Source organism: Gracilinanus agilis, chromosome 1 (assembly GCF_016433145.1).
Source record: "Gracilinanus agilis isolate LMUSP501 chromosome 1, AgileGrace, whole genome shotgun sequence".
NCBI classification, from domain to species: Eukaryota; Metazoa; Chordata; class Mammalia; order Didelphimorphia; family Didelphidae; genus Gracilinanus; species Gracilinanus agilis.
Genome location: NC_058130.1, coordinates 501,306,838 through 501,328,438, shown reverse-complemented (window position 1 = coordinate 501,328,438; position 21,601 = coordinate 501,306,838). Strand labels below are relative to the sequence as shown.

Sequence of the window (21,601 nt, the reverse complement as noted above, 5' to 3'; positions counted from 1 at the left end):
AGGCAGAAGAGTGGTAAGGGTAGGCAATGGGGGTCAAGTGACTTGCCCAGGGTCACACAGCTGGGAAGTGTCTGAGGCCAGATTTGAACCCAGGACCTCCTGTCTCTAGGCCTGGCTCTCAATCCACTGAGTTACCCAGCTGACCCCTATAACTATATATTTCTAAAGCTATACCTAACCTTATTCTTAAATTTTCTCAAAATATCTTACCCTTACACTTATCTTACTCTAATCTTATTCTAAATCTTATCTACTCTAAGCTACACTAGGGATATCAATCAAAGAAAAACTTTAAAAACAGAAATAAAAAGCAAAGCAAAGAAAACATACTTGTATATATACAAGTGCAACCATTACAAATAAAGAAATCCAAAATGCCAAATGCAGACTTTTTGAAAAACAGTTACAGAGGGGCAGCTGGGTAGCTCAGTGGAGTGAGAGTCAGGCCTAGAGACAGGAGGTCCTAGGTTCAAATCCGGCCTCAGACACTTCCCAGCTGTGTGACCCTGGGCAAGTCACTTGACCCCCATTGCCCACCCTTACCACTCTTCCACCTATGAGACAATACACAGAAGTACAAGGGTTTTAAAAAAAAAACAGTTACAGAATACCAAAATAGCCTAAGCTTTACAAAAAACAAAGTCTATCTAAATAATAACTGCAAAATTCAGGCAAATTGCATCTTACAAATCCTATTTGAACAATTCAAACCAAAACTTTTTAACTATGCTAAAACGTTATCCTATCACTAATACAGAAAACCAAACTCTACATTAAACTCCAAATCAACCTGCTATACTAAGAAAATCAAAACCTTGGAACAATTTAACTATATCCCTATGTACACTTTTTTTTTTTTAAACCCTTACCTTCCGTCTTGGAGTCAATACTCTGTATTGGCTCCAAGGCAGAAGAGTGGTAAGGGTAGGCAATGGGGGTCAAGTGGCTTGCCCAGGGTCACATGGCTGGGAAGTGTCTGAGGCCAGATTTGAACCTAGGACCTCCTGTCTCTAGGCCTGACTCTCAATCCACTGAGCTAACCAGCTGCACCCCCCCATGTACACTTTTTACACACATTTACAAATATATACAAATCTGTACAAAATTTTACACTATATACACACTTTTTTTACATACTATGTATATGATATACATACATATATATATATATATATTATGTACAAATTGTATACAACTATTTACATTATGTATCAGGAAGATAAACTACCCCTTCACATTTGGACTTTCCTCAAAGGTCAGCCCCTAAAGATTCCCTCTCTGATAAGCTCCTTCTTGACAGGTGGTTACCCAAAGGGTCAATGCTGGTACCTACTCATATGAGTTTGGCCAGTTTTGTTTGGGACCAAATTCCAATTACTTAAGTTACCTTTTACAAAATTTTTATGAAAAGTTAATTGTTAGGTTAGTAAGTAATGTAGAATAGTTTGACTTGATGAAAAACAACAGGAGCAAAGATATTTTTTCCTGTTACTTAGACTATCAATAAAGCTATTTGAATTGGGGAATAAAAGTAAATATGTAGTGATTTAAATTTATAAAATATTTTCTGTTTTGTGGTTGTCAGGTGTCCCTTTCTTCAGATATAGATTACTGTGTACAGGAGGTCAGGGATTTAAAAACTGTCATGGCACAAAAAACATTCCAATAAATGTTGGAAGTTGGATCATGATTTACTATTGCTCTATGTTTTGCATATCTGTACTCCTCTCTACTTAGTTTTTGAAGGAGTTGGCTTATTTTTATTAAATTTAATAAAGTTCAAAAAGGTAAAATATGTGGTTCAAGCCACCTTCTTGAAACAACGGAAGGCGTGAAACAAATGGTCATATTTTCTGTACTTTTTAGTTCATTTAAATTAAACTTGAAATATATTTGCATATATTTGTTAGAGATTGTGTTTTTGCATGTATTCTCAGAACCTTTAAAGATTTAAAAAAATTTGTCTTCCCATTGGATATGAAACAGATTTGGAAGGGATAAGTCTCTAGGTTTTGTTTTCAGGAGAAAGAAATATAAGAATCCAAGAAATTAAAATTTAAAAATCTATAACAATTAAGCATTTTATATTTGTATACACACAACTATCTGCGTGCATGTGTAGATACACACATTTGAACCTGTGATTTCTTTGATGTAGAGAATTCTTGGTGTGGAAACATTCTCATATAGTAAAAAACATTTCATATATAGTACCAAGTTTTAAAGTGCTACCATTGAGGTTAAGTTATCTTATCTCTCATGTTTTAATTTATGAGAGGCAAGTTCATTGCTATTCATTACTCCTTTCCCTATCCCTCTTTTCTCCTTCCTTTGTGTATTTTTCTTGCTGTCTGCTCTTTTACATTTTTCTCTACCTTGCTTTCTTTTTAGCTCCTTCCCTCCCTTTACCCTTTGGATTTTTTCTTTCTTTAAGATGAGTTACAAAGAGGGGAAAATGAAAAAGTGACATCAAGGTAGTAGTCATTAGTGGGAAAAAAACAGGCCAAATCTGACCAAGATTTCCCTGAGCCAGAAAATAATGTTCAGAGGTGAAACAAAAGCTAAAAGTAAAAACGCCATATTCACATTTTAGTTGCCAACTGTAACTTAGTTCTCTTCCCTTCTTAAATTGTATGCTTAATCTCCTTTGTACTGCAAAAACTTTTATCTTTGCTTTACAACAGCTCATATTTACATAGAACTTTATAGTTTACTTAACAGTTAACATTCATGATACTTTATCTTTACAAGTAATATTATCCCCACTTTATAGATGAGGGAATTGAGACCAAAATTTGTGTTTCACTTCAGGATCATGCTCTCTATGCCTTGGTGAGATAAAAAATAACGTGATTTGATACATTTATAAATGTGCTAATGGGTGAGGAGGCAACCAAGATGAAAGACATCATAATTAGTCAGTAAATATTTATTAAGCATCACCTTGTGCCAAGCTGTACTAAGCACTGGAAAATGCTTCAATGGAAAGCCACTGTTATTTATATGAAGAAAACACAGGTGATATGTTTTTCTCAATGGATTAAAATGAATCATCATTAGTATCTACTAAAGTTTATACATATTCTAAAAACTATATGATTCCTAATACTGGTCCCATCCTCTTATCTGCCATTCAGTCACTGCAAAATTGAGAAGGCTCCAAATAAGACTGGTGTACCATTTTGTATTTTCCTTTGTTTTATGGATTGTTGTGGCCAAAGAAAACTTCCCCAAGTAGCAAGCCCAATTGTTCTTGTCAGCTCAGCTAGCTTTGTAAACTTCAGATAGCACCTTGGTCTGTTGTCAGGGCTCATAGTAGGACCTGATAGAACTAACATTCTGCTGGCACAGCCCTCAAGAATCCAGAGCCATCTCTATGTCAGTTTGAGGCATCAGAGAAGGACTTTAGTATTAATGCAAGTTAATACTGTATGCCGAATGATCATATGCAATCATCTGTATAAGAAAGGACATCTTAGGATGAAGCTTTTGAAAAATCAGATACTATATTTGGTTTCTGTGAATTAATATTTTATTTGTAAAACTGTTAGTGCATGTAATTTTATTTTTAAAATTTTAGCTAAAGAAACAGTTTCCTTCTATGACAATGAAGATTCCCGCCAAAAGAATATTTGGTGATAATTTTGATCCAGGTAAGTAGTAGCTTAATTAAAAATACTTTGCCAGAAGCAAGCTCAATTGTTAACTAATAATCGTATGTTCAAGGACTAGTTAATATAATCATACAGCATAATAATATTTTAACAATATAATCATATGACTTGTGAGAGAAACAATAGAAGAATTTTGTTATATTTCTGAGTACTAGAACCATACCAGAAACTTTAATGTGCATATCTTTCTTTACCTTTTTGGGTAAACATGTTGAATAGCACTAAATCAGCATTTTTTGAGATGCTTATTTTGTTTACATATGTGATTATATATATATGCACATATACATGTATGTAGATAATAGTTTTCTTTGTGAACTATAAGGCAAATTGGAAATAGACATCCTAATTATTAAACTACATGTTATATGCATATTAACAAATGGTATTTGTGATGCTGAGAGAGATAAACAGTGGAGTAATTATTTTAATAAAACTTTGGCTCCAAGAGTTGGAGGGACCACCAAAAAAAAAAAAAAAGACAGTAAATAGATAGGAAGAGGAAGAGATGAGTGATGTGTTTCTCCCTCCCTAAGATAAAAATCTATCGCTTTATGGAGCTAGATCTGACCTTAGTAGGGTTCATGATGAAACTAGATTAGGTTAGGAGTTTAGCCCTGTTTAGTTATTTTGAAAACTTAAGTTTATTTGTACCCTTTGTTTATAATGTTAAGTTCACCCTAGTAAAGTGTTTAGGAACTGAAGCCTTCCAGTATTGAAAACTGGGGGATAGATTAAGGATCTAAGTGGAGGTAAAAGCATTAAACTACTTGGTATTTTGACCAGATCAATAGAATTAAAGACAAGGAGTGAGTTAGGTCTGGTTATAACTCTGCCTCTTAGGAGCCAAGGATTCGGTTGGTTCTCCTGTGTTTTCTGAGGGCCTAAAGAAAATTTAAAAAATAATAAACCAATTGTTACTGTAAGCCTAATATCTTCTAGAAATATAAGACATAAAGAAAAGGTATTTGTGGTTTTTTTGTTTTTTTGTTTTTTTGTTTTGCTAGGTGGGATAGCTTTTGGTATAGGAAACTACCTCTGCCTTCAACTCTTCTTCAACTTAAGGTTTCAGAGTTGCTTATATATGTATGTGTGCTTCTGTATGCAAATATACATATTCAAACAATTAGATAACAATGTAAGACAATATATGATGAAATGTCAGAAAAAGTAATATAGGTAAACTCCATAAGAAATCAAAGAAAGGAGAGATCTGAATGGGCACATAGCTTGAAGGAAGGTTGAGGAAGTTGGATTTGAGCTGGACCCTGGAAAATCAATAGGATTGAAATGGATAGAGGAGGGAAGAAAAAGGTTTTGAAGAATAGATGGCAGCTTGAATTCAAAGACCTAGAGTTAGAAATGAACATTATTTATTAAGGCTGCAGAAAGGGTATTAATCTAGCCAGAAGGCAATGATTATATGAGGCATAGAAGGGAATAAGATTCAGTAGACCGAGTGATGCTGCATCATGAAAAGCTTTGAATATTTGTTTGAGGAGTTTGGATTTTATTCTGTAAGTATTGGGATTTTTGGAATATTTAAGTAGGGAAGTGTCATGACAAACTTGAGATTTGAGAAAGATCAGTCTGGAGGTGGTATGTAGGTTGGATTGGAGCAAAGAAGAAGGTGGCAAAGAGACTAGATAATAAAATGCAACAATTGTGTGATAAAGGTCTTTACTAGGGTGGTTTCAGTGGGAATAGAATAAAAGGGAGCAATTTGAAAATTTTCTAAGAAGAATTGACAGAATTTGGTATCTAAATATAGGTAATGCAGAGAAAAGAGTCAGATAATTAATTCTGAGTTTTGAAGTCTGTTGAAAGAAATAAAAAAGTTGTTTCAAGGAGAGAAAGGTTAATGAATATAATTTTGGAATACCAAATTTGAAGTAAAAGATCCCAAGATCAATGCCCTGTAAGAAATTTGAAATTCAGAAATTCCAAGGACTGGACTAAAGATAAAATATTTCATAGATCATAACACAGAGATGTTTAATCTGTGCCATGAGATCAGTTCACCAGAAAATGTAAAGAGACCATTGGCAATTATGCCTTTCCCTTTATTAATTACATCATATGTGAACTGTGTGCAACTTATTGTATTGAGTGCTGGAGAAGATATAAAATTGTGCCTATTCTCAGGGAGCTTACAGTCTAGTAGGGATAACATATACAAAGAAAACAAAAGTTAGAATATTATAAGAGCAGAAAGGAAATAAATGCTACAAGATCAAATAAGGGAAAGATCCTGCTTGGGCATTTTGTACTGGGATATCTCACTGGCATTTCAGATTCAACATATTGAAGCAGAACTCATCATTTTCCCCTAGAGTCCACTTTTCTTCTAAATTTCCTCATTATTGTTGAGAGTGTTACTGTCATCCTTCCTTTCAGTCAAGTTTGAAACATTGGTGTCTTCCTCAGCTCCTCTGTCTTTAAACCATTGCCAAGTCTTATCTTTTCTATCTCCACAGTATCTCTTGTATGCCTTCCTTCTTGTCACTCAAGACACTTCTCTAGTTCAGGTTCTCATCATGTTTTGCCTGGACTATTGCAGTAGCCTTCTAATTGATCCTGCCTCAAGGCTCATTCCAATCCATCCTCTACAGAGCTGCCAAAGTGATTTTCTTAAAGCCCAGAACTGAATACAGAGTGTCCCCAAAGTCTTCATGCAGTTGTAAGTCATTAAAACTTATGTGTAATTGAATCTTTATTTATTTTAAGCCCTTATCTTCCACCTTAGAATCAATACTATGTATTGGTTCTAAGGCAGAAGAGTGATAAGGGCTAGGCAATGGGGGTTAAGTGACTTGCCCAGGGTCACACAGCTAGGAAGTGTTTGAAGCCAGATTTGAACTCAGGACCTCTCATCTCTGTGCCTGACTCTTAGTCCACTGAGCCACCTCACCATGCCCTGTCTCTAAGACTGGTTCTCAATCCACTTAGCTATCTAGCTGCCCCTTAATTGAATTTTTATTGTATATACCCATGTATGTTTCCTTTTAAAATCTTATTTAGGGGTAAATTTGGGGACATCAGCCTAATTTCAGAGAAATACTGTTAAATAGCCATTTTGTATACTAATGGTCCCTCTTTTACCTGAGTCCTTAAGACATTAATAAATTCAGGATTGTTTACTACTAGAAAGTAGCATATACATCAGAACAAAAATGAACTGTGTTTTTCATCTGTAGCATTAAGCATTCTCTCCAATTTTATTTGAAGGCATGAATCATGGCAAGTACTGCATCTTTCATTTTTTTCAGACTCAGTTAAATAAATACTTAGTTATTAGGCAGTCAGTTAAAAAGTATTTATTAAGCACCTAAGTGCCAGGCACTAGAGATATACATTCAAAAAAATTAAACAATCCCTGCTTTAAAAGAGCTTACATTTTAATAGGAAGGACAAGAAGTTGTAAAAAGATAGACAAAATAAATAAAATATAGGCAAAGAAGGCAGAATCGGGGAAGGTCTTGGACTCAACTCTGGCCTGAGACACTTCTAGCTGTGTGACCCTGGGCAAGTCACTTAAACCCCCATTGCCTAGCTCTTACCCCTCTACTGCCTTGGAACCAGTATTCATATTGATTCTAAGACAGAAGTAAAAGTTTAAATCTAAAAAAGACAAGTTGGGCTCAGGTTGTTTAGGAGTTCATATTTTATTCTAGAGGCAACAGGAAGCCTTTGGTTAGAATGAGTGAGTGAGAAGTGAGAAATGACTTTGACAGTAGTGGGAAAGCCGGAGGCACTGGAGAGACAAGACACAGCTGAGCCTCGGAATGGGAGGCTGGTAACCTGGACAAGTGGGGAGAGGGTTGACTGTCCATGGGAAGTGGAGGCTGGATTTGATAGATGTGGTGAGAGTGGAAAGCGCAAGTTCTGGTAACTGCACAGATGTGGGCGAGGGAGAGCCTGTATAGGGTTAGAAATAAGAGAGAGGGGGGAAAGGGTGCTGTTGCCTTCTCTAGAGCCAGGCTGGGGGAAGAAAGGGAACATTCAGCCCAGGCCAGCTGGGCATGTCTGCAGGAAATGTGGGATGGGCGGTTGGTGGTGCAGGACAGAAGGTCCAGGGAGGACAGGGCCAGGCTGTCCCTGAGGCATGTGCAGAGATGATGGCAATCCCCCACCCCCGGGGGTTCATTAGATAGGCACTAGGGAGAAAAGAGAAGAGGGACCCAGGATGGAGTCTTTGAGAACAAGCAGCCCTGAAAGGCTTTAATAAGGAGGATGACACAGGAAAAGGGGTTGAGAAGCAAACAGAGAAGTAGGACATAAACCAAGAGAAGAGTGTCACAAAAACTCAGAGTGGTGAGGGTCCATGAAGATAAGTTGATTAACAGTGTCCAGTGCAGCAGAGCTGATAATTAAATGATTATTGTGACTTCTGGGTAATGTGACCAATAAGATAGAGGACTAGACATTTTTTCCAGTCCTCAAGAATTTTTAAAACTCCCTCAAAAAAGGATTCTCCACAAAAGCTATAGTAATTACAGCTGTCTCCTCAAGGAAAGACAGCAAGAACCCTAACAAGATAACATTCTAATGAATTAAAAAGCTAATCCAGCTGGGTGACCCATTGAATCACAATCTTGGCTTAGAGTCAGGAAGAACGGAGTTCAAATTTGACCACAGACTATTTTGTATGATTTCAAGCAAGCCACTTGACTTCTGTTTATCTTAGTTTACTTGTCAAGAAACTCCCAAAGGAAAAATACAGTCCTGGTCCTGATGGATTCACAGTAGAATTATTTTAAATAAACAATTAGTTTCCATGCTACATAAATTATTCTTTTAAAAAAAGACTTCTTTTATGAGATGAATCTGTTCCTTATACTTAAACCAAGGAAGGGTAAGGCACAGAAGAAGTAACACCACAAGTCAAGAAAAAATATCACAAGTGCAGACCAAAAACAAACTATTTCCTAAGGCAATCAACAAGAAGGAATGAGACAAATTTTTTATTAATTACTCAGTTTGATACAAATTTCAGTAATTACAATTATCTATTCTACATGTATTTTTTATTCATTGAACTTTTTAACTCTCATCACTATTAACATAAAGCCAATTCATGTTTAGGTGATCAACAGGCTATCAGAGGTTAGGAGGCAAGAAGTACAATGTCTCTCTTCTGAGAGGCAGCCTATTTTAGACTCTTACATGGTAATTTTGTGGAAATTAAATTTGAGGAACATATTCACATCAAGTATTGTATTTCACTATCTTAAAACATACATGTGTCTATGTGTATGTGTATATGTGGGGTGGAGGGGACTGGAGCTCCTCTTACATGCAAAATAACCTGATATAGCAACAAGAATTATATGTCATAACTTCCTAAACAGAATGTACTTATTGTTTGTCTTTGTCTTAATAATTCCAATTAAGATATCTATGATCTGACATGAATAATCCTACTAGCATCTGTCTCTTTTTTAACAGATTTTATTAAACAGAGAAGAGCAGGACTGAATGAATTCATTCAGAATTTAGTTAGACATCCAGATCTATGCAACCAGTAAGTAATTTTCTCTTGTGTTCTAAAAGATTTTATTAATAAAGACTTTTTGCATTTTATATACATTGTAGAACCAAATGTCATTAACTATCATTTTGGTGTGATTCTAATCCTGGTATGTATACCTCAGAGTAGAGTCTATTTAAGGAGGTGTTTTCTTTGATCACAAATAGCTATCACAAATCTAAGTTTATTTTTGTTTTAAATAGGACATTAGTAGGATTATAATCTTGTTTTCTCAATGTTTTTCCACACTATAACCATTCTTGCAACCATTTTAAATTCAAAGTATTACTTTTTCTTAACTAATTTTCAGAAAAAAAAACTTTCTAATATAAGAGAAAGTTAAATAAGAGAAAAATTTTGCTAGTCATTCAACCAGTAGAAAAAAAGCTTTTAGAACTTATCTTTAGAGCAACTTGAATTGATTGAAAAGTAAAATATTGGAGCCATTTTTTAATAATTCACTTAAAAAATCTTAAGAGAAAAACATTTCAAAAATTATTTCTCCATCTACAAATCAAACCTTTTAAAAACAATATTAGCTCTTCTCTGTATCTCTTTATTTTCCTTTACTCAAGAAATGTAAATGTATACTTAAATTTAAAAATCGTAGATCTATTTTAACTTCTAAGATTAAATTAGAGGATGACTTAGCAGCATGAATTTACAATTTCATCTACTTTTATCACTTTAGCCATTATATTTGAAGGTTGAGAATTTTCACACGTCTCAATTTTTATCCAACAACAAATGCTTTACATTATGGTCTTTTTAGATTAGTTACCTCTTAGGCAAAACAGTAAATGGAACCAATTATATGTTTTTACTTGGTAAGCAAAGCATTGAGGCAGCTATTCAAAATGGATCCAGGGTCAGACTGAGCTTAGAGTCAGGGAGACATGGGCTCAGATTCCTTCTCACTACTTCATGGTCGTGTGGACAGGGGCAAGTCACAGGCTCAGTGAACGTTACTTTTCTCATCAGTAAAATGGGACTAACAATACCTACCTCCTAGGGTTGTTAGGAGGTGTCAGAGAGATCATCCAGGAAAAGTGATTTGTAGCCTTTAGAATACTGTGTGAATGTCAGTTATTGCTGTTATTCAGAAATGTAACCAACGTAGAGGCCATGCTGATTATTTCAAAGAAAATTTACCATATAGCAATATTTAGAAAAATGAAATAGGTTTTACTTTTGACTATAATTTTGGTGGTAGAGGTTGTGAATGACCCAAGTCACTCATTGGTTGTGGCTTCTGGTAAATCAAATCTCTTAGCCTCTGTTTGTGCAGCTGTAGAATGGGAATAATACTACTTCCACAATGAGGATCAAATGAGGTATTTAAATAAAGCACTTTTAAACTGGGTAAGCTCCTATACAGATGTGAGTTAGTAGTGTTTGCTACATGGTAGTGACCATTGGCGCCCCACGCCTATATAATATTTATTTCCTAGTTATTTATATAGCTGGTTTACTAAAGTTATATAGCTGGTTTACTAAAGATAGGCATTATTTAAATTATACATTTAATATTATGAATAATTAATTAGAAAATTTTGTCCAAAGCTTTTTAATTCCTATTTTACGTTCCTAAAAAGTCTCCCAATAAAGTTGTAATAAGAGCCAGTTACATTTTTAGAAAATTTTCATATTATTTCATTTGATCCTCCCAACAGCTATTCATAGTAGATAGTGCAGTGGCCCTGCTCTTTTGTGGGTGTAGAATCTGAAGCTCAGGAGATTGACTTCCTCAGGGTGACCCAGATGGTGAGTGGCAAAGCTGGGACTTCAGCCCATGACTTCTGGCTGGGAGTTTTCTACCCTCTCTGCCATGCCGCCGTGCCACCGTGCCCAGGAGCGACAGGGATAAGTGCTGGCCCAGCTTTAGAGTGCTGACAAAATTATCATGGAGACAGACTTGAAGTTTTCCTGCCCCAAAATGGCCATGAATTGAGGTTCTTTGATGAGAGAGTGCAGAGTTTGCTTGAATCCCAGTTCAGCTGCTTTCTCCATGCTTGAGAGCAGAGGTAGAATTGGGTACCAGGAAACTCTGGTCCTATTTACGTCATACTCCCTTGCTTTAATTAAGTTAGGGAGTCTGCTCCTTCTGAGAGCTACTTCCTTCCTAGTCCATTACAGGTGATCTTGTAATTAGGAAGATTCTCCATCACCATCTTCTGCATATGTGCTGCTGCTTCTTACATCCAATTTACTTTATTACTTTTACCATGCTTAATGACAGTTCAGCTTGCCTTCCTTCTCGGCTATAGCATTTTGTGAAAAATATTGTCCATAAATTAGCAACTGTAATATTTTCTAAATTGGTTGAAGTAAAAAATTAATAAACTATGCTTTGAAGAAAATGTAATACAGAAATATTTGAAGTGGGACAACTAGGTGGCTCAGGCCTAGACATAAGTTCTGAGTTCAGATCTGGCCTTGGGCACTTCTTAACTGTGTGACCCTGGGCAAGTCACTTAACCATAATTACCTAGACTTGGTATTAATTCCAAGACAAAAGGTAAAAAGTTAAAAAGATTTTTTAAAAATGCTTCAAGCGTTAACATTGTTCAAAAGCAGGGCATTATTATAATTTCCCTAACCCAGTGATGGGCAAACTTTTTAAAGAGGGGGCCAAAGGAAAGAAATGCTCATCTGTTAGTCTGTTTCTAAGGCAACTCTTTCCAAGTTTCATTGTATTGTATCCTACTCCTTGTATTTGTCAGATTAGGAATAATGTCACACAGTGGGATAGAACATTTTAGGGGGCTTCATCTGGCCTGCCAGCTATAGTTTGCCCATCACTGCCCTAATCAATAATTAGAATAGAATAATTGGAAGAATCACTGGCATTCCAAAAGTTGAAGATATATTTTTGTAAGATGTTACTTTTTCAAGTTTCTTCTGTTGATTCTAATTGCCTTCTTTTTTCTTTGTTAATACAAGAATATGATTTTTTACATAAATTATACTTTTTCATTTTAGCACATTCTCGAAAAATGCATAATGCCTTAAAACTCATATTGCCAAAAATATGATATTTAAACTCATACATACAAAATTGCCATCTTTAGTTGGGTACACTTAACTGTAAATGTGTATTTTCCCTATCGTGTATTAATGAGAGGAACTCATATTGTTGTGTAAGAAAGATGAAAATATATGAACTGGTACGAAATGAAGTAAGTAGAAACGGGAATTTATTATGTGCAATGATTACAACAGTGTAATGGAAAAAGAATAGCAATATATTTGAAACTGAAACTATGAAATTACAGTATCCAAATTTGAATCTAAGAAAGGATATGAGAATGCATCTCATTTTGTTTTTTTCATTGGTGTAATGCTATGAATTTGGAATACTAAATGAAAGATATTAAATTTTAAAATCCTCAATCCTGTGAAGTCTCCATTTTTTTCCCCTTCATCATCAGCGGAAGAAGTAGGGCAGAAGATGTTCATTTTCCCAGTTTTAGGCTATATGTAAATGTTAACTGGTATTTTAAATGTGAACTCTTTGTTTATTGAAAACTGAGTCAACATACTAATGGAGTCATACATAATATAAATAAAACCAGAAGACCAAAGAGAAAGATAGCCAAATGGGAAAAAGAGCTTTTAGAAGCAAATGAAGGAGTTGATTTCACCTTGAAAACAAGAAGTCAGCTGGAAACATTCATGCTTTGGTCACCTTGTCTTTACAATGTTGTCATTGTGATGAAAAGGGCATAATGAAGACATTAGCTCAAGTGTCAAAGGCTGTCCTCTAAGAAGGTGTCTCCATGCTTGTGTCAAAATAAATGCAAGTTTCCTTTAAATATGTAATAAAAGATAACTGAGGATTTCTGATAAAGAGGACATGCAAGATTTAAAACAAGATGGAAATGTTTGCCAGTATCATGGAAGACATGGATTTGAAATCAAAGAGGGAATTTCCTACAGATGATGACATCTTTTTTGTCAAATGGAAAGATGTAGCCCCTAAGGGTAAGACCAATTTAGAATTAAAATAACAACTGCAAAATGTTACAAAGGAAGAGAATAAGTGCTCTGAAGCATTATTGCTGAAGAAAATAATACAGATTGGTTGAGGGGCAAACATCTATAGAAATATTGGTATGATACCCAACTAAGCCAGTTCATTTCAATTTATGGAAGAAACTGGAAGGAAAATAGCCCAGTCAGTTAATAAATGGAGCAGATTTGCCAACACTTCTTCATCATAGCTATTGTTTGAACTACCTCTTGGAGACAATAAAACAGAAATGGGAATCAAGAAAATGTAGTTAAAAGGAAAACTTGAATTGGATTGACAATGCACAGATGAAATCTGTGCTGGAAAGAACAAGTGTTTTTTAAATAATTTATTATTTTTTAGAAAAGTTATCCATGGTTACATGACTCATATTCTTACTTTCCCCTTCACCCCCCCCCCCCCGACCTTTCCACTGGTTTTAACATGTGTCATTGATCAAGACCTATTTCCAAATTGTTGATAGGATAGTTGCATTGGTGTGGTACTTTCAAGTCTACACCCCCAATCATGTCTACCTCAACCCATGTGTTCAAGCAGTTGTTTTTCTTCTGTGTTTCCACTCCTGTAGGAAAGAACATTTTTTAAAGCTTCATGAGAATGTCTTAAGATATCTTAAAGGTCAGGATCCAAAATGATTTGAAAAAAATCATAGATAGTAATATTACTTCCAAAATACAATTAAAAAGAGATCAGTATCTGTTGATAACACATCTTCTATTGTTTCTAAAAAATAATGATAATCATTGACACATGTATCAAATATGTCCTTGAAGAAAAAAAAGAAATAGAGAGAATAGAAAACACTCCTATACTGGATTGTAAAAAAAAGTATTTGACTCCATGGAGCAGAACCCAGCTCTCTTCTTCAACAAAATGCCTCCCATGCAGCAGCTGTCTAATAACAGTACTTCACAGCCCCAATTCAATCTATAAAAACACTCTGTTGACATTTAAAAATGGAAGAGACATTGGTTAATGATTATCCCCATTTCCTAAGACATTTCACTGATTATCCTAAGACATATATTATAAGACAAGTTTTCACAAATCGGAATTTTTGCATTTGTTAAGATATACAATTATATAAAAATAGGGAGCTGTATGTTTAATAAAGGTATCCATTCTGTCACAGAAAGTTATCCTGCACAGATTCCAAATTGAAATTGTCTGTAGATCAGTAGTTCCCAACTTTTTTGGCCTACCACCCCCTTTCCAGAAAAAATATTACTTAGCCCCCTGGAAATTAATTTTTTTTTAATTTTAATAGCAATTAATAGGAAAGATAAATGCACCTGTGGCCATCACTGCCTCCCTGGATCACTGCAGCACCCACCAGGGGGCGGTAGTGCCCACTTTGGGAATCACTGCTATAGATATTGAAGGCCTCCAGATGCTTCTATTCATAAATTATATTGTGCTGCTAGGTGGCACAGTGGATAGAACACTGGACCTGGAGTTGGGAAGACCCAAGTTCAGATGCAGCCTCAGACATTAGCTGTGTGACCTGGCTACTTAACTTGTGTTTAACCTCAGTTTCTTCTACTATAAAATGGAGATAATAGCGGATCAAATCATATAATATTTGTCAAGTGCTTAATGCAGTGCTAGGCACATAGTGTTAGTCTGTTAGTACATTTGTATTGGACAGTGTGTCGGACTAGTAGGGGAGAGCAGGCCACACTGTATTTTAACAAGTTTCTGAGTCCTCTCCAGGGTTCCAAACAGCCCCCTAAACCTGCTCCCTGTCTCCCCACCACAGCCATCCTTTTATCACCAGCATTCTGATCATCTCTTTCTATAAATCATGAAACATCATGATATCTAATGAATTAAAAATCAAGTTGCTCTAAAAAGCAACTAAGCAAGGAAGGATTTATAAAGAATATAAACAAGGAGCACCCAGGACAATAATCAGTCCCTGAGAGGCTGGTGATCCCTTTTAAAGAAAGGTATGTGCACATACATTTGCAGCACAAATACTTTATATTATTTCATTTGATTTTTCACAGAATTTGTTTTTGGGACCGCTAACTCTAGGCTGAATGAGAATACCCCCTCACTGTATTCCTAGTACATCATTTAGTCATTTGCTTCAAGACTTCTTTGTGAGGAATCCAGCTGCCTTCTTAAGGAGCCAAGTCTGCATTGGGGTTGCTCTAATTGATTGTGAGTCCACAAGCCTTTTAGTGAGGGCTTACTATATGTCAGGCACTGAGTGTAACAAAGAAACATGGCCTCGTGCTCAGGAAAGCTTTTTCCTTTTATTAGCCTACCTTATCTCTGCAATTTCCGCTTGTACCTCCTGTTCTTCCCTTTTGTTCTAAAGCAGAGCAAATCAAATCCCTTTTCCATGTGACTGCCCTTCATACCTTTAAAGACCATGACCTTCATCAGTCCTCTCTTCTCCAAGCTGAGTGTCCTCATAAGGTTTGACCTCAAGCCCCATCATCATCTTGGTGGTACCCCTGTCTGTGTCAGCCTGTCCCAGACACTATCTCAGTCTCCCTCCTAAATGCTGAACATTCTGTTCTGTGTATTGATTGACTCAGGCAAATAGAACAGCCTTCTCACATCCCTTGTTCTGGATGCTATTGGACTTTTCAGTGCAGCCTAAGATGATTTATAAACCTCTTTTGACTGCCATATTGCAGTGTTGTCTTTTGTTGTTTGTAGTACAATAAAACCACGGATTTACATTCAGATGAATTGCTGTCTAGCCATACTTCCCCTTATACTGATGGAAATATCTGAAGCTCAGAGAGCTCAAGTGGTTTGTCCAAGGTGACACATAGCTAGTGAGTAGCAAAGCTAGAGCCCCAAATGAATCCATATACTTTAAAATTCAGCGTTCTTTCTGTTGTACACTGAATTAATAAGTGTAAATATAGATATGACCTATACTTGTATAGCACTTACTGGTTCCTAAAGCACTCTCACATATTTGTATCTTTTTAATAGGAAGGTGTTAAGTAAGGTAGATATTGTATCATTTTTTTTTTCTGAAAACTGATTGGTGTAGTAGAAGTGACAAATACCTTGAGATAGAATGGCCATGCCATTTTAGAGTTTGTAATATAGGCAAGGAAAGGAAATCCCTGCATAGTTTGACAAGCACCCTAGACATTAGGGAAGCTGTTAAAAAATCCAGAGAAAAAATGGGTATGATCCTATCACTAAAGATTCTAAAAAGGGTAGATTATTCAAGAAAAATGAGGTTTTTTAAATTGAAATTTTTATATTACAATCCCATATATCCCAGTGGGAAGAAAATTTTCCAAAAATTATGCTGCCCAATGCAATGATTCAGGACAATTCTGAGAGATTTATGAGAAAGAACGCTATTGGGGGCAGGAGGGTAGCTCAGTGGATTTAGAGCCTGGAGGTCCTAGGTTTAAATCTGGCCTCAGATACTTCCCAGCTGTGTGACCCTGGGCAAGTCACTTTACCCCACTGCCTAGCCCTTACCACTCTTCTGCTTTGGAACCAATTCACAATATTGATTCCAGGGTGTAAGGTAAGGGTTTATTTTTTAAAGAAAGAAAAAATGTTATCCACATCCAGAGAAAGAAATGTGGGAGTGGAAACACAGAAGAAAAACATATGATTGATCACATGGTTCAATGGGGATATGATTGGGGATGTTGACTCTAAATGATCATTCTATTGCAAATAGTAATAATATGGAAATAGGTTTTGAACAATGATACATGTAAAAACCCGGTGGAATTGCTCCTTGGAGTGCGGAGGGAAAGGGGGAAAGAAAGAACATGAATCATGTGACCATGGAAAAATATTCTAAATTAATTAATTTAATTTAATTTTAAAAAATTATGCTTACTAGGGAGCCTTTTGGCAACCTCATTTTAAAAGTGTATTGTGCAAAAAATACTAAAGGAAACCTTAAAATAATTAACATAGCAGCATGACCACAAGCCTGCAAGAATAAGGTCAGGAAGTTTAAAGCCCAGAGCAAGCTATTGTTTGTGACAAATGCTAAGGATAATTTTTAAAGGATGTTTTTGAAGTATGTTCAGAAATAGAAGAAAAACAAGGTCAATTGCTTTTCACAGCTGGTATAATGTTTAACAGTCAATAACTACCCAGTTCTACCTTTTCCAAAAAGAAAGATGCTAAAACTGGAAAGAGTAGAATAAACAGGGTTTAGGAATTCAATCTGACATTAATTGAAGATAAAAGAGAGCATTTAGCTGCTTTAAGTGAGATAAGTTCTCTAGACCTCAGTTTCATGCCAGGGTAGTACTGTAAAGATTTACAGGTATGATTCCTGAACACTTGGTCAGTCATTCCTGAAAAAGATGTTATCTTTTATAAATATGTTACAGTCTAAAAAGATACCATGGTACAAGCTTTCTGCTAATTGAAAGGCAGCATGACATTACTATGTGCCGGGCACTATGCTAAACTCTTTACAATTATTATCTCATTGGGTCCTCACAATATCCCAACAAAGTAGGTGCTATTCTTATCCCCACTTTACAAATGAGGAAACTAAATTCTTATCCCACTAATAATGTATTTTTAAAAGTTTAAATGCAAATACAACTTATTTGTGATAGTAAATCACCACATTTTTCATTAAAATTATTTCATATAATTTTTCAGCTAGAAAATAAGATGATTTTTACACATTTGAACCACAAGTTTTGTCTCATGATAAAGATTAGTGCAACAGGTTATCATTTTATTATTATTAATTTTTATGTATAATTGGAAAAATAAAATATTAATAAAAATAAAACATAATGAAGCTGATTTTGTTTCTAGTCCAGATGTCAGAGCATTTCTTCAAATGGACAGCCCAAGACATCAGTCAGATCCATCTGAAGATGAAGATGAAAGAAGTATTCAGAAGGTAATAAAATGGACTAGTATTTGGGAAAGCCTTAACATATTTAGACAGCTGTCTTGGCCCCTGAAATACACCCAGCATATGTCAGTAGTTCTTACTTAATTGTAAAAATCAAGATCATCTGCCATGAGCACCCTCATTTCCCCTGTGCCTTAGAAACTCATCATCTCCACAGATCCTCTCTTCCTTTGTTTTAGTATCTAATGAGATTCTATTTCTTGCCAAAGCCATCCACTATACTGTGTCCTTGATTCCATTTCCTCAGTTATCTTGCCCCACTGCACATTCTACTTTGTCCCCAGCCCCTGTCTTTGTTATCTCTTTATTTTCTGGCTCCTTCCCTGTTGCCTGCTACAAACATGCTGTGATCCATAGTTCTTTCAAGCAAACAAGCCTGTTACTAGACATGACCTGGATCCCTTCATTGATATATCTAATGGCTTTTTCTCAGTTCTCATCACTTTTGATCTCTGATCACTTTTGAGGTCTTTTGGCTATCTCTCACTCAGCCTAGTTCCTGGTGTATCACAGGTGCTTGGTAAATGCCTGTTACATGACTGGATTAATTAAGCCTCTGTCTCTCTTCTCTTTTACCCAGTCTGCTAGAATGAGGGATCTGTACTTGGATTTAACATTTCCTTCTTATTCAGTCACTTGCAGTATGTCTTCAAAGCCCTTCTGCTCTATTGAAACCACTCTCCAACTATTAACAGGGTTCTCTGAACTGCTAAGTCCAGCCACCCTCTCTCAGCTTCCCAGATGCCCGACACCACTGGCAGCGGCCTTCCTCGTGGGCCCTCTGGTCTCCAGGCTTCTCTGGCGTCACTCTCTCTTGGCTTTGCCATGATCCAGGCTCTTCGTACCCCGTATACTTCCTGCTCCTTTGGCTGGAGTATTCCTCCGAGGTCTGTGATGGGCTCTCTTCTCTTCAGGGTACTCTGTGATTTGGAGATTAGCCCCGGTGGATAATCCTCATTTATACAGCCCTAATCTCTCTCTCCTGAGCCGCAGTCCTAGCCTTGCCTCCTGACGGCAGCACATTTTTAAAACAACCTGACTAACTCCCACACACACCTGTTGCTCCAGAGTTCTGTTTAGTCCCCACAGAGTCCTTCAGGCACGTGGCCGTTGATCACCTGCCAGGTCTTATTTATACTACGTTTATAACCTCTTTCCTGGCATTCGCCGTGCCTGGCGAGCGCCCTTTCCTCCTGGCCCTTACTGCTCTTCTCTGGACTCGGGAAATCTCTTCCCAGTTAGCATTCCCTTTTTCCTTTACTTCCCCATTTTAACCTCTCCTCTCTGCAGCTGCCAGAATAATATCTTCTTGCATCCCTGCTTTGGCTCTGTACTTCCTTCCTGGGAGTGCTCAGGGTTTCCCCATCATCTGCATAGAGGTGAAACTGCAGAATTCTCCGTCCAGCCTTAGAGCCCTCCTGGGGGTGGCTGTTGCAGGCTCTTTGTTCCCTTTCATTCATGCCTAAATGGAATATTCCCCAGGTACCCCCCCCCCCTTCTGCCTTCATGCACTGACTTAGAATTCCTTCTGCCTAAATGGGCCTCCTGCCCTTAGTTCTTTTTTATTCTAAGTGACTCTTCCTCCTTCAATCCTTTCTTGATTCTCACCACTCAAATTACCTGGTATTTGCATATATGTTATTGTTAAGTGTGTATATTATGTATTGGGGGCATCTAGGAGGTGCAGCAGATAAGAGTACCCAGGACAGGAGTCAAGAAGTCCTGAATTCAAATTCGGTCTCACACTTCCTTGTGAGATCGTCATGTAACCCTGTTTGCCTCAGTTTCCTCATCTGTAAAATGAGCCAGGAAAGCAAACGGCAAACCCCTCAGTATCTTTGTCAAGAAAACTCCAAATGGGGTCGTGAAGAGTTGGTTATGACTGAACTGACTAAACAACATATTGTGCACCCATATATTATTTACACATATATTTTATGTGTTTATTATAGCATATATATTGTATATATGTACATGTTATTTCACTCCATCTATTCCCCTGCCCCCAATCCAGTAGGATTAGTTTCATGAAGGCTGTTTTGGTTTTGTTTTGGTTTTGTATCCCCAGGGTCTAGTGCAGTGCCCTACACCTGTTAGACATTTACTTTGTTGAATTACATTAATGGGAAGATAATTGTGACAAAAATTTAAATTAATGTCAGCTTTAAAGGAATAGTAACTTAAAATTAAATAGTCAAATCATAGTCCATGAGCAAATTTCCTATCTTATGGTTTATTCCTGGGGAAACTTTTTAAACACTTACCTTCTATCTTAGAATCAATACTAAATATTGGTTCCAAGGCAGAAGAGCAGTAAGGGCTAGGCAGTTGGGGTTAAGTGACTTGCTCAGGTTCACCCAGCCAGGAAATGACTGAGGCCATATTTGAACTCAGTACCACCTGGGCTCCATGCTTTGAGCTACCTACTTGCCCTGTGGGAAATTTTTTTTAATTTTGGTTGATAACTATGGCTCATCTCAGTCTCCAACCCATGCTGAATTTTGAACTGTTCTTTTTAATAACAACCACAGCCCTGCTGCCAGGAAAGCCTCTTCAATAAAAAACCCTTCATTACTTCCTCCCTGGCCTTGCCAAGTAAGGTACAAATGAGGGACATAGCTAAGGAGCTCTGGTTTGAAAGTAACACTTATTTTCAGTCTTATAGATTTGCTATTTAATAAATTGTGCTAAAATGTCACAGAGGTGCCTACCACTCTGATAATACTAATTCTCTAGGTGAACATCAATTATTTTATTTAGTAGGAATAAGCTTTTAGTAACTTAGCTATAGATAGAAGCTTCTTTGAAAATTTACTTCTAAAAGTTTCAAGAAATAGTAACAAGTACTACCCTAAATATGCACTTTCCTAATTTTTTAAGGTAGTACTATTGTTGTTGGAATGACTTATTTATTTAATTTTTATAAAACTCCTGTATGAGAGTCATTGTAACATAGTGGATTGACTATCAAACCTAAACTTTGAAAGAAGTGGACTCCAATTCCACCCATCATACACCCTGGCTGTATAACCCTCTGCAAATCCTTTGATTTCTTAGTGCCCAGGACAGCTTTCAGAGACTATCCAGATCCCTTTTACAAGTGTACTGAGGAAATGTCTTTACCAAGAAGAGTTCACGCCATCACAGGTCTAGCTTCTCCCACCATGCCCCCCCAAAAATCCCTTCCCCAGGATAAGGAACAGGGCCAGTGGTGATCATAGCACATAGAGATGGCAGGCAGTGATAGAGCATCTGGATGGTCCTAGTTGAGGTAGAATAGTCTTTAGAATCCTAGAGGCTCAACTCTGCCACTAACTCTGGAACCATGAGCAAGTTGCCTGTCTTTGACAAAGAAGCCTGTTGATTGTAAAATCATCATTTTTTTCCTAAATTCTTTTATTCTATACTAATTTCAAAGTTGTCAAATATTCCAAGTAAGAATTACCTCATTAAATGAAGAGCTATGCTATTTTTTC

At 36.5% G+C, this 21,601-nt stretch overlaps 1 protein-coding gene across 2 annotated transcripts in view; it reads left to right on the top strand.

The window, feature by feature from the left end:
- LOC123238765 (serine/threonine-protein kinase Sgk3) overlaps nt 1-21,601 on the top strand; it is a 75,484-nt gene that overhangs the window by 14,102 nt on the left and 39,781 nt on the right. For both annotated transcript variants that reach the window (XM_044665981.1, XM_044665972.1), the window contains exons 3-5: nt 3,581-3,653; nt 9,123-9,198; nt 18,023-18,110. In XM_044665981.1, coding sequence (XP_044521916.1) covers nt 3,581-3,653; nt 9,123-9,198; nt 18,023-18,110 — 237 coding nt within the window. The remainder of the gene's footprint in view (nt 1-3,580; nt 3,654-9,122; nt 9,199-18,022; nt 18,111-21,601) is intronic.